The 14,370-nt window shown below is 39.0% G+C and overlaps 1 protein-coding gene across 7 annotated transcripts in view; it reads right to left on the bottom strand.

Annotated features, from left to right (window-relative positions):
- SLC17A1 (solute carrier family 17 member 1) overlaps nt 1-14,370 on the bottom strand; it is a 156,522-nt gene that overhangs the window by 121,464 nt on the left and 20,688 nt on the right. For all 7 annotated transcript variants that reach the window (XR_006780155.2, XR_015722530.1, XM_045800474.2 and 4 more), the window contains exons 11-12: nt 8,479-8,569; nt 1,304-1,443 (exon numbers count right to left, since the gene is read on the bottom strand). Coding sequence is in view for 5 of the 7 variants with exons in the window: in XM_045800474.2 (XP_045656430.1) it covers nt 1,306-1,443; nt 8,479-8,569 (229 nt within the window). In the remaining 2 variants the exon portion in view is untranslated. The remainder of the gene's footprint in view (nt 1-1,303; nt 1,444-8,478; nt 8,570-14,370) is intronic.

The following is a 14,370-nucleotide window of genomic DNA, read 5'->3' as shown; positions in this document are numbered from 1 at the left end:
TATTTTGGAAGGGAAAAGAAAGCAGCAAAATATTGCATGCTAGTGAAAAATGGACGCGTTTTCAAAGAAGATTTAATCAGAGCGTGGAAGCACAACCAGCATTTAAAATATACCGCAAACCTGAGCTACTAGCGGCAGGCCAGGGGGCAGGCGTGGGAGGACCACGAAGACAGGGGGTCATTGCTTTAAGGGGATAGGAAATCAAATCTCAGAAAATGCAGTCTATTTGTAGATAAATAGATAAAACAAATGCTGCTGGTTTAAGCTCCTCTCTGCAAAGGAGGCAGCTCTGAGTGGGTGAAATATTTGTAAGAAACACGTATTAAGTGAAATGACTCAGAAAGGTAGAATTTAAAGGTGAAACTCTATTCTAGAGAATCTGGAACAAGCACACACACAAAGCATTTGAGATCACTTCTCGAGCCGAACGCAGATGCTTAACCAACTGGGCCACCCAGGTGCCCCCTTGTCCTTAGGATTCACCGCATTGTGAGTTCTGTAGTTTCTGTATTTTTTACAAAACAGTAGCTGTCTCTACAGGCTTGACTGTACCCAGTTGGTTGTGGCAAGACCTTGGTGGTCGTGTGTTCTCTCCTCAGGATGTACACAATGTGTCTGAATCTCTCTGTGATGTTAGCAGCTGCTGACGCATAAAACCTAGATCCTTTCATTCACTGGAGTTTGCAAACTGAGAATATTCTACAAATACCGATTCTTATTTATGTATTAGCTGAAATAATCCTATAAAGAGACAGGTCTACTCTTTATTTACCACTGACAGAGTTTCAAGAAGAAAGGCACAATACCGTATTCTCTTTTGACCTTCAAAGGACGCTTTTGTCTCCATCATTCACTCTAATCAGGGTCAAATGCATGGGTAAATTCGCAGACCTTATGCGGTTTGACCCCTGGTAGCATCTGAGGTGGGTGCTGGGGCCCACCTTTCTCACTCTCTTCTGAGATAGCTCACGCTTCAGCTGTACTTTCTGCTCCGTCGAGGGCCCTGCCCATCCCCTCGAAAGCATCCCCTTGTCTTCTTCGCCCTTACTGTCAGAGAGGCCCAGGCTCCCAAATTTCTATGTCCTGGCCCCACTCTCTCCCCAGAATCCCGGAGCAGCACCTCCCCTGGGCTGACTGTCCATCAAGACACCAGAGAGTTTTAGACGTGATGTGCTCCCCTTCTTCCCCCAAACCCGAACTCCTCCTTATCTTAGCAGCAACAGTCTGCTCAGGGGTCACCCTCAACCCCACCCTCCCTGCACCCCCAGTTTCAAAATCTGACCTCAAGCTGATCACTGCTTACCTTCAGAGGCGCGTGTGTTCTTGTCTGTCTGTGGCCCAGTCCTGAATTTCTGCTTTTCCAAATATGAGGCAGAAAAGTAGGCATATCACATTAATGAGTCCCATCAGAAAAAAAATTTTAAACCAGGCGGATTCTGGATCCTGAGGGATTACAGTGCAAAGTGATTATAAATTAGTGGGCTTGAGGTACTTTGCAACAGTTCCAATATAATATTAAAATTAGTATAGGTTCAACACAAGTCACTTAATAGACGTAGAAAAACACACTCATAAGGAGCAAAAAACTTTTAATTTCACTCTACAAAGATAATTACTATTTATCTATTTTTTTTAAAAGATTTATTTATTTCAGAGAGACAATCGAGTGGGGGGAGGAGCAGAGGGAGAGGGACAAGCCGACTCCTCACTGAGCTCAGAGCCCGACGTGGGGCTCGATTCCAGGACCCTGACGTCATGAGCTGAGCTGAAATCAAGAGTCAGACGCTTAACCGACTGAGCCACCCAGGCGCCCCTTATGTTTCTACTTTTTGATTTATGTCTATGTACATATAAATTTTCATATAAAAATAACATTATGATGTACATACTGCTTAAGCCAAGAATGCATGTGGTTTTTTATTTAGAAATAGAAACATGTTAGCATATGAAGAAATATTTGACTGTATCATAACCTTTACTGACTGATTAGTAATCCAGAGTTTAGATTTATAAAATTTATAAAACATCCCTATTTCTTCATATTTAAGTTGTTTTTCACTTTTTGCTGCTATAAATCTGAGTATATTGGTAGTTCATTACATACCCGCCAATGTTTTTGAATAAAATTTATGAAATACCTTTTTTATTTATAACACATTTTCTTTTTAAGCCTAACAATATGATCAGTTTCATTAATAGATTTTGTAATATTGAGCCACTTTTACTTTCATAGAAAATGCCTTAGTTAGGCATATATTTTAATAATGCTGGTGGATTCTATGCACTGGTGATTTATTTCATTTTTGCATCTATATTCAAAGATGACATTGAATTTTAATTATGTTTGAGATTTGTTTTACCATTTTGCTTTTTACCTTTTTTATCAACCGAAATTACATTTTATGTAGTTAAATGTATAATGCATCGAGATTGGGTTTAGGTGTCTGATGCCATGCCTTGGAAGGATATCCAACCCAAAGTTTATGTAATTATTAAGTCCTGTTTTACTTTAGCATCCTTATTGTTTCCTTTCTTCACTTACATTTTTAATCATCTAGAATTAATTTTGGGGTCAGATGTGAGAACAGTATAATTGTATTTTTCTATAAGTGGGCTGCCCACTGTTTTTTTTTTTTTTAAATCCATCTCCTCTGGTTTGAAATGAAACTTTATCATACAGAATGTATTTTTTTGGAACTTGACCAAATCCTCATCTGTTTTATTTAAAATATAATTAAGAGTAGAGGCGCCTGGGTGGCTCAGTCAGTTAAGCATCTAACTCTTGATTTCTGCTCAGGTCTCCATCTCAGGGTTGTGAAATCAAGCCCCACGAATGGCTCCATGCTGGGTGTGGAGCCTGCTTAAGATTCTCTCTCTCCCTCTCCCTCTGCCCCTCTCCACTCCTACTTGCTCTCCCTTTCTCTCAAAAAGAAAATTAAAATTAGAATAATAAAATATAATTAAGAGTAGACATTGAAAAAATAAAACAATGTTTCCTATAATTAAGAGTAGACGTTGAAAAAATAAAACAATGTTTCCTTCAGACAAGACATTTAATATATTTAATGTTAGCAATTTCTCTAATTAAAACATGCCAAGCTTGACAGAAAGTCAAGAAAAGGACCAAGATGTGCCCAGAAATTTAATGATAAATAATAAAGTTTTCAATAATTTTAAGTTAATAGATTTCATTGTGATTTGGACCTGAAGTCCAACATAAAAACTTGGGGTGCCTCCCTCTTCATATAGTTTCACTGATGCTGCTTTAAAAGGTGTGTAGTTTTCTTCTTATGGAGTTTGCACAGTTTTCAGTGTTTTTCCCCCATAGGTACTTTGTAATATTGGTTGGTACTGTGCTTTAGATATTCATACAATATAATATCTAACTTTGATCCCCCCCAGGACAGTCTGTTCTCTGTGCATAATGTTACTTTGTTCTTGTGCATTTATATTGTATACACCTGTAACTTACTTTTCTTGACTAATTGTGTTTGCTAACATTTTCAGAATGCTGCACAATAGGATAGGGAGCATTTAAAAGGGTATGCAAACAATGATACTAATAACTTTTATGGGTTGAATACATGAGAGTCTGATACTTGCTTGCATGATCTGATTTGGTAAGCCCCTAAACCCCATGAGGTTTCTCTGTCATTTTGGCCATTTATAGCTGGAGACACCAGGACTTAGAGTATAAGAAATGTTTCCAGGTCGCACTGCTTATAAGTAGCAGAGTTGAGGTTTGAATACACATTGTATATATTTTTAGGAATATGAATATATTTGTTCATCCGGTTTTCCCAGATTTTTAGCACAGAGTTGTTCTTAATGTTTTTAGCTTTTAATCTACAGCGTCTCCAAAAAAAATTTCTCCTTTCTCCCTTCGTATTTCCAACATTTGAATCTTGTCTCTTATATCCTGCTCCAGAGAGATTGTCTACCTGAGTAATCTTTTCAGATTACCAATTTTAAGTTTTGTGTGTCTTCTCTACTGTTTTATTAACTGCAGAACTTATTTATTTTACCCTTATTGTTTTAATCCCTCTTTTTCTTTGGGGTTGCTCTGTTGTTTTTCCCAAACTCTGGGAATGGGAGTTGGATGCTTATTAACATATTTATTTTTGGTTGGCTTTCTTGTGTTTTCTTTTATAAATTAGGTCAAGTTATAAATTACCCTAAATGTCCAGTGTATTTCCACATGTAACAATTTCCCTGTTAATCAGTTTTAAGTGTTACTGAATTCACTTTTTTATGTTCTTTTAAACCTAATAATTATTTACTATTATGTTGTTCAGTTTGTAAATATATGTGATCTTTTTAGAAATCCTATTGGTATTAGTAGTGATGTTACTGCACTTTGGTTTTCTATAGAATATTGATCCTTTGAAATCTAATTTACCATCTATCCTCAGTGGAAGAAATGAGCCACATCACTGAGCTTGCCAATATAGGCAACCGATGATCTAAAATGTTATTTCTTATTTTCAAAATATGTGTGGATTTTTCTGCTTATCTGTTCTGTCTTTGATTTCTATCATAATTTAATTGTGATTGGAGGGCACATTTTGTGTAATTACAGCCCTATTACAATTGCTAGAATTTACTTAATGGCCCAGTATGTAGTCAGTGTTTGCAATGTTCCACGACACCTTGAAAGGAATGAGGATTCCATATATGTCAGTTCGGCCAAGGATGTTAGTTGTGTTGCTCAACTCTTTCATATTTTACAGATGTTTTTCTCCTGCAACAATTACTACAAGCCGTGTATTAAAATCTTTCAGTACATCTATCTTCGTATCTCTTAATGGCAGGGATTTGGGTTTGTGGTTACACTAGGGTACACAGCAGGTTAGGTAGGAGCGAGGCGCTCCATCTCCTCAACCCCAGATCCTGGGTGGTAGAGATGCAGCCGCCATTTTGACTGTTGCCAGTTGCTGTGTCAGGGAGGGAATGGCCTCCTGCTTCTTAACGCTTCTCTTCAGAATGAACACACACAACTTCCTCTCATATGTCATTGGCCAGAATAAGTTGCATGAATACATTTAACTTCATGCAAGTGGGAAAAGCCAAGAGAAGAACCAGAGAAAATTATGTTGCAATAATCAACTAATAATTAGCTGCACTAGTTAGAGCTCCTAGTCCACTCTTCTTGTCACCAGATAATTGATTCACTCACCTTACTTCACACAGAGCACGCTAATCAAGGCAGACCCCTCCCAAATCATCCCCCACCGTGCCCCCCACCAGTCCCTACATTCAGTCACTTCGGGACCTGATCAGAGAACACTCAGGCGCACCTGGAGGGGTAGCTCTCAAAATGTCCGCCTAGCACAGTGCCGACATTACTGGAAACCAGTAGCTACTGTTTGTCTCCCACTCCTCCTTTTCTGGAAGGAAGTATTTACGATGGTTAATGGAGGACGGCGCTCCCGCAGTATGCAGCATGACGGAGTGCGGTACCCCTGATATGCTCCTGTGCGTACCCCCAGGGACGACAGGACACAGTCTGCACTTTGAACTCGATGCCATAACTGGATGGGACTTGGGGTTTGTGTCGCCTCCCTTACGTAGGAAGTGAAATTGTTCCACCCACACCAGGGAGAGGGAACTGTTTGGTGACTGGAGGAGTGAACCGATGTGACATTTTTGGTCCTCCTTCCTAGCACACCGTAGGACCGCACTGCACAGCCCCCTCGAAGTCAAGGTTAGCCGCGATTGCTCTGGACCATGACTCGGAGCAGAAGGGTGGAGAGCCCCTGCCTCTTCACTGCTCCCCTCTGCTCTGCCCCGGCCGCTGGGAGTGCTTCGAGGACCGGCTCTCCCAGCTGACCCGTCGCCTGGCTTGAGATGGGTCTGTCAGCTGAGAAGGAAAGACCTCTGTAGTTTTGCTGCTGGGATTTGGAGTTCTTAGCAGCGCTGCCGTGTCTGTCAAATTCACCCACTGAGTTTCTAATTTTGTTTGTACAGTTTTCCGTTTTAAAACTTTAGTTTAGTCTTTTTTTTTCCTCACACATCCTCTGTAACTTCCTATGGTTTGGGCATCCTACAGCAGCTTTCGAGCTTCGTTTCTCCTTCCCAGGGCGGTTACGCGAGCTGGTGGTACCAGTCTGACCTGTGTTGGGGTCCCTTTCTCTTGCCGCTCTCGTGTGCTGTCTGTCCTGCTGGTTTCCCCCATTTTGCCGTGTCTCCTTCGTGTGCCTGGTTATCTTTGGTTGTGTGTAGGAGACTGCACTTTTAAAAAACTACTTCTGGTGACAGTCGGGTTGGTGATGCCTCTGCCCGCACGCACGAGTCTGTCTGCGTCCTGCAGACCGGTCTGGGGCACTGGTAAATGGGAACCCCTTTAAAGTACGGTTGGGTATTTTCTGTTCTTCCCTAATGCCTCAAGCAGGCTGTGTGAGGACTGCTTTAGTTAGTCACCTTTACTCCTTCCATGCAGCTCTTGGAAGGTCTCAGACTAAAACAAGAGTTAATTTGTCAGGGTCCTCATCCTTGGCAGGCCCTCAAAAGCAACCAGAAAATTTGCTTTCCTCGGCCCAGTGGAAAAGGCCCCGTAGTTCTCTGCCTCATTCTTTCAGTTCCTGGCTTCTCCCACATCTTGCCTGTTCAAGTTTTCCATCTCTCTGGTTCTCTGAAGCTTCACAGGAGACTCTACATTTTTCCAAGCTTTTAAATTGCCTTTACTAAGAGAATTGGCCCAAATTACTTACTTTCTCATTAATGGAATCAGAAACTTCACTAATTCTCTTGTTAGCTGTATTTCACCTGAAATTTTTTATTTCATTTTTATATTTTTAATTACCAGAGGCTAGCTTTAGCTGTTTGTCAGATCTCATGCTTCTTATTTATATTTTCAATCCACTCTGTAATCTGCTTCTTTAAACATTGCATAGATTTCCAGTGTCTCTGAGGGTCCAGTTCCAAGGTTTTTTCATTCTTCTCTCACATGACACCTTATTTCCTCACACTTTTGGTGATTTTTGATTGATTGTAAAATTGTTCTCACTAAACCTTAATCTAAAAGAAAATCCTAGAGTATGAATTTAGGGTGAGTTTCTCCAGAAAAATTTTACTTCCTTCTACTAGGCATCTGTGGACCTCCCGAAATTCAATGCTTGGCTTACGGCATTTGAAACAAATAGAGTTTGAATTTGGGCCTCAAACCTTTGTGAAAATTGGCTCATTGTTCCAGATGTCCAGAAGGGTCTTTATTCAGTTGTTCCTCTCCCTTTGAGGCTGAGGCTGAGACAGACAAATTTCCTTACTGGGCAGAGACAACTTTGAACTATTCTGGAGCACGTTTCTTCCCACCTTGTGGAAGTTGGCAGAGAAGTTAGCTCACCTAACAACTTTTGGAAGTGTGCTTGGCACATCCCAGTGATTTAAATGGAGGGACAGGCTGAGTGGGCTCTCTGTTCAGGCGGAGAAATCAGCCTGGTCTCCTGGAATCCTGCTTTTCTAGCCACTTGTCTGTCCAGGGAGATTCCATGGCTATGGTGATTTTTCCTGCCTTTCTGACACCGTAAGTACATAGAACATGATGATGGTGGGCTCTCTTTGGGAAATTTGGCCATGGGATTGCAAACCATCTCTCCTTGGCCCAAGTCATGGGATAAAGAGCATGTGTAGGAATTGTCTATACACGGCTACTTCTCAGCTCGTAGCTTTTCCTTCAAATAAAGCAAGTTTGCATGTAAGCTACATGGTACTATGGTGTGAGGGTGTAGTCCTTTGTGATTACAGATCTATGCCAGTGTTTCCAATCTGACTTTTTTTTTTGTTTTTTCTGTGGGTGGTTTTGGGGATACTATCTCTTATTCTTGGTTTGTTCATCACAGCCAAAGCTACAGATCACCCAGCAAGGGTCACTGCACCAAAGCAGCCCACGGCTTCAGCGGGCATTGACCTCTCTGGGATCGAATTCTTCCTTTGTTTTTCATCTCCGAAATTTTCTCTTACATCTTTTTCAAGATCAGGTATGCATCGAAAATGATTGTTTAAATTTGATAGGGCATTTTAATGTTCTTAAGAGAAGGATTTCAAGTAACCTTGTCCACAACACTTGTCAAAACACAAGTTGCTCTTTAGAGAAGGGTTTCTTTTGATCTCTAATTCTATTTGCTCTTGATTTTTCATTCCTTTTCTAACAAAACTGTATCTTGTTACTTATATTACCATTCACCCAGCCAAATTCCTATTTGGATCAAGCCACGCACTCGTTAAAAATCATAGAGGTCCATTTGTGTTTCCAAAACCAATGACTAAAATGTGCCCAGCACAACTACTTGACATCCAATGAGAAAGAAATTACATTATCTGTAGATTTGGAGGGATGTCTGATCTAAGTTTAATGTGAGCGAATATCTCATTACTCACCTCCTGCTGATGTCACATCTACAATTGTTTGTATATATATTTCCTTCTACTCTGTATAAGGAATATTATAAAACTAATCACCCGTGTCTGGAGGCTTCTTACCTGATTAAGGATTACTCCACACAGAGTAGAAGAAATTAGTCCTCCTATCATCCCAATTACAGCTGTAACGCCTTTAAGAAATCCGTAATAACTATACAAAAAAGAACAACAGAACACAAGTCAAGTCCTACAAATGCTGCAGGAAAAGACAACCTAACAAAATGGGGTTTAAGAGCAATAACTGTTGATTTCCTGAATTTTTCATCCCTCCTTCTCAAATTCCATTAAAATGTCAAAAAACTTATGTGAATAAGAGTAACTTTCTGGTTGCAGTACAAAGTCAGAAAGGTTGGCTTTAACAGTAAAAACGATTTAGAGACTGTGAAAGTGAGAACGTAGTGGAGGGAAAGCCAGCAGGATTAGGAAATCTATGAACACAGTTGAGAAATTCAGAAGGTGATGTTTATTGGCGATAAGGACTGGTTTAGGGTTAATACAAAAGCGAAGGGCTCTGTTCACCTGGTCTATTCCCACGGTCCCAGAGCTACTGGCCCCGGTGATTGCTCCCAGTACATGGATGAGGAAGCCAGAAGCTTAGTTTCCAAGCAGCTGTGCTTGGCCAGTCCCAGGTGCCCAAACCCAGCTCAGCAGAAAGTGAACTACAAAAGCAGGCAAGCCCCGGAGAATGATGGCTAGAGGAGGGGTCAAATCCACCAGCCACAGGGAACAACGTGCCTTTTGGAGAGCAGAAATTAGTTCTCTTCAGGGGGAGAGTCTTTGCCTTTCCTGTTCAAAAGATTTCACCACTAAAGGTTCTGTGTTAGCTTTTCTTTCCTTTTATGAGAATGAGGGTTTTCTGTTTTGTTCTGTTCATTTTATTTCCCAAGGTCTATTTCATTCCTATTCTGCCCTCACCTGTTGAATATGGGAGGTTGTGTATAGTTTGTCTATTAGTTTCGATGTCCCTACATCAGAGAGGCATCACATACGGACCGACAGTCCCTGCATGTTGAGCTGTATGAGGTCACAGGGTGGAAATTTGATTTGTTTTTTTAGGGGGAGCTGGAGAGTAGTTCTAATGCGTAAAGAAGAACGTTTATGGTTATTAGCAACGATAGGTGCAGATTGGGACAGAAACCACCGATTGTCCCCAGAAGTTATAGTTCCCCTGTTCATTTTAGCAGTAGGTCCCCTAGGGTTTTTGTGGGAATAGGGCTACATATGCCTTTTGTGAGGCTTTGTCACATTTGCCTTCATGAACCCCTCTCCCCATAAAAATATTAAAAATTATATTTTATGACTGTGTGTGTGTATGTGTTTAGGGACTTTTTGGTTTCATCTAAATTGTCAGATTTACTGGCAGGAAGTTGTTCTGGCAGTTACTCTGTTATTTCTTCTCTATGTTCTAAACTGACCATAATGCATGCTTTGTCATTACTGATATTAATAATTTTTCGTACTCAGTCTTCATTATTTTATTACTTTTATTAATTTCCAAAGACCCAACTTCTGATACTATTGATTTTACATATAATTTTTTGTCCTAATCTTCATAATTTGGGGGAGGGGTTAATTTGCTGTTTATCTAGCTACTTGAGATAAGAAACATGATTATTGATTTTAAGACTTAACTGTTCTTCAATATATATGTTTAAAGCTATACATTTCTCTCTGGGCATGATTTTAAAATCATCCTACATGCTTTGAAATGTTCTACTTCATTATGATTTAGTTAAAGCATTTTCTAATTCCAATGGTGATTTCTTCAACTTAAACATTACTCTCAAAGCAAAGGGGGTTATATATCTTTTGCTTTTGATGGCAACCTTAATTCACTGTAATCAAAGAATATATTCTGAATGATTTCAAGCATTTTAGATCAATTGCAGCCTGTTTTATGACCCAGAATATCACCAATTTCAATAACTGTCCCATAGGCAACTGAAAATAACTTAAATCCTCTCCTTGTTGGGTACAGTGTGGTGCTCTACGTATGTCAGCCAGGTCAGCTCTGTTAATTTTTGTTGTCGTTCTAGTCATCCATATCCTTACTGATTTTGTCTACCTCTGTGTTTGTACAAGCTATTGAAAGAGGTTATGAAAACGTCTTCCTTCATTGTAAATTTGTCTAGTTCTTTGAGTTCTCTCAACTCATAATGAATATAAATTAAAGCTGTATTGTTGGTTCAAACAGAGATGTAATTCTGACATGTTTCTCTTCACCACTATGAACGAACACCCTTTATTTCTAGTAGCATTCCATTTTTTTCTGATACTCACATAGTTATTTCAGGTTTCTCTTGGTTAATATTTGCTTGGAATACTTCTTTGGATTCTTTAATTTCATCCTTGCTGTAGTTTCATGTTTAACGTGTATCTTTTATTTGCAACATAGGACTGCATTTCCTTTATTTTTGACTTTGACAATCTTGATACTTACTTGGAGTATTTCATCTATATTAAGTTAATATAATTACGGATATACTTGTGATTATCTTTATCTGTTCTGTTTTCTTTTTGACCTCCTCTTTTATATTCCACTTTTTCTTCTAGATTCATCCATTTTATTTTTCCTTCTATGACATTATTTTACTGTTCTTTTCAAGCATTGAAGATACTATAATGTACTTTTTACTTAAGTTTTTTGTGAATTATACTTTTACTATTTTCTCTGTGCCAGAGCTTAGAACATTTTTAAGATTTTAATTTTTTAACATTTCTGTTTATCTCCCTCCTGCTCTTTGCATTATTTCATCCTGTATTTTAATTCCTTAATGCAGTTTGTTTCAATATGCATTTCAAACTCACAAGTTACTCTCTGTTGTTTTTACATATCAGTAGTCTCTGTAATTATACATATACTTACTCTCCCTAATTGCTCCTCAGTCCTTTTAACAGATTTCAGTAGGGATTTCTTTTAGTATCTCTTTTAGTGAAGATCCACTGGGGACAGTTTCTCTGTTTGTCTGAAAACATTTTTATTTTGCTTTGATTTTCGAAAATATTTTCACTAGGCATAAAATTCTAGGTTGATATTTATTTATTTATTAGCACATTATAGAGCTCATATCATTAACTTCTGGTGTTCATGGTTTCTATTGAAAAGTCTTCTGTCAGGAGTATTGCTGCTTGTGAGTGACATGCCTTTTTGCTCTAGTCCCTTTTAAGATTTCTTCGTTTCTGGTGTTCGGCATTCTCTCTCTCTCTCTCTCTCTCTATATATATATTTACACATATATATACACACATACACATATATATATATTATAATTTGCATTTCATCCTGTTTGAAATTCACAGAGCTTTGTGCATGTGTGGTTTACCGTCTAGTTACTTTTGGATTATTTGGGGCTGTTTTCTCTTAAAATATTGCTTATGTCACATTTTATCTCTCTTTTTCCTCTCAAGTATGAATTTGTTAGCCTTTTTACTTCATTCCACATTTCTGTTATGCTCTTTTATCTTTTTTTCCCTCTATATTTCAATTCAGATGTTTCTTGTGATATGTCTTCCTATTTTACCAATACTGTCTTCTCTTTTGGCTAATTTGTCATTAAACCTATTTATTAAGATCTTGATTTCAGACATTTTATTTTTTCAGTTCTAGAACTTCCATTTGATTGTTTTTATAGATTCCAATACTGGTCAAATTCTTTATCTTTTCTTCTAATTTCTTCAGTTTTTCCCCTGGTTTCTTGGATATAGTAATCATAGATATTTCACAGTTCTTCTTGCCTACTAACTTTAATATCTGTATAAGTTGTAAGACTATTTCTCATGCATTTTGTGGTTATTGATCTTATGGCCCTATCCTTTGTTATGCCTAGTAATTTTTATTAAATGCAGGACATTTTGAATAAGAGGTACAGGGACTCGAAGCATATGTTATGTTTTGCAAGAAAAGATTCAGCCTTTTCTCTCGTAAATAGATTTGGTGAGGAAGGAATGGATCACTTTAATCTAATTAACAAATGAACTGAGATGAGGCTGGGTTTCAATTTTGCTAAGACCCAAACCTGTAGTATAGGTTACTTAGGTATTGCCCTCCATGTTGGTCAATGGAGAGCTCAGTATACCCAGCCAGGTCCCTCCAGGCCTTGGTAGATACTTGTCTCCTTAGTATAGATAGCACGGGAAATTCTGCCCTGCTCCTCATGGTTTTGCTTAGATTTGGGTTTGGGTTTTTTTTTGTTTTGTTTTGTTTTTGTTTTTTGGTGTGTTTTTTTTTGTTTTGTTTTTTTGCCATTTGCCCCATTGAACTTCAGAATCAACAAATATCTCAAAGAAAGAAACTGACTTTATGTTTAAGTTCCCTTAATTTTCAGTGTTGTCACTCCAGCCCTGTGCAACTCAAATGCTTGACTAATTTCTCTATGCAGAACAGCAGGCTTGTCCCAGGGCCAAACCTGGATTACCAGCCTTTTGCCAAATGACCCCAAGGAAAAAGTGGCGGAATTGTCAGCTCAGCTAAGAGGTGCTATCCTCTTGTGTCTTTGGTTTTATAGGCCTCGGCTGCTCTCTGATGCCTTTTAGTGAATACTTTGGGTATTTTATTTTATTTTATCTTTTTAATTTTTAAATAATCTCTAGACCCAACGTGGGGTTCAAACCTTGGTCTCGAACAATCCCGAGATCAAGAGTCACATGCTCCACTGACTGAGCCAGCCAGGCACCCCTACTTTTGGCATTTTATTTGACCTTTTCAGATTTTTCCCAGTGGGAATGTCAGTCATCCACAGCTGCCGAATCCTATGTGGAAATTGAACAGTTTTCTCAAATTTTGCTTTACAGTTGTAAAATGTTAGGTGCATAGAAATTTAGAATATTATATATTCTAGTGAATTAAAGTAATTATTTTTTTTTGAAAACCTATGTTTTATTTTTTTTATATTTTATTTTATTTTTTTACTACGTCATGTTAGTCACCATACATCAGTAGTTTTTGATGTAGTGTTCCATGATTCACTGTTTGCGTATAACACCCAGTGCTCCTTGCAACACGTGCCCTCCTTCATACCCTTCACAGGGCTAACCCATCCCATCACCCTTCTCCCCTCTGACACCCTCAGTTTGTTTCCCTGAGTCCATAGTCTCTCATGGTTCATCTCCCCCTCTGATTTTCCCCCCTTCATTTTTCCCTTCCTTCTCCTAATGTCCTCCATACATTCTTGATTTCAGAATGCATATGCCTCAGTTGACATTGTGCTTTTCTATATCAAATAATCCTTATCTGTTTTTATATGATTCCAAGTAATCAGAACACCTGTGGGCATTTCTAAGGAGGGTCTTGGAACTGAATAAAACACGTGGACACACGTCCTCATTACTCTGGCACTCACCTCGTGTAGATATAACGGACAAGATTCTTTGTAAGAATCAAGACAAGCGGATTATGCTTCACTGATTTTGCCTCTCTACCCATGGCCGCTGCTTTGCTAAACTTCAGACTTCTGTTCCTGCTAGATCCATGTTCTCCAGGGACTACTAGCCCTATACAGCACAGTGTAAACAGTGTCCCCCAGAGCTGTGTAAATGACAGGGCGGCTTCCATCAGTCACACTTAGTGTAGCTTGAAGAAAGGCATCACAGAAAGCTAAAGAGCTTGCCAGACAGATCTGGATTAAAATCCCAGGTAAGATCCCAAACCAGTGGTGAGATCTTAGGCTGACAAGTATCTGACGCTCAGTTTCCTTTGTTATAAAAGAAGTATTGCTAACTGGTGGGTTGTCATGAGGATTCATAACATATAAACCTGCATTCAATTATAATGGCAATGGGGAGCAGGAAACCTGTATACAGTGTTTGCTGTGGGCCAGGCACTATTCTGTGTACTTGGCCTAAATTAACTTATTTCTATGAGGTAAGCATTCTCTCATCACTCCCATTCTATAGGTGTGAAACAGGCCCAGAGCAGGTAAGTCGTTTGTTTGAGGAGAGGGGTCGTGCTGTTAT

This window comes from Ursus americanus, chromosome 32 (genome assembly GCF_024610735.1).
Source record: "Ursus americanus isolate L20-20 chromosome 32, mUrsAme1.1.p, whole genome shotgun sequence".
NCBI lineage: Eukaryota > Metazoa > Chordata > Mammalia > Carnivora > Ursidae > Ursus > Ursus americanus.
Note: the sequence above shows the minus strand (reverse complement) of the source record. Positions and strands in the feature narration are given on the sequence as shown.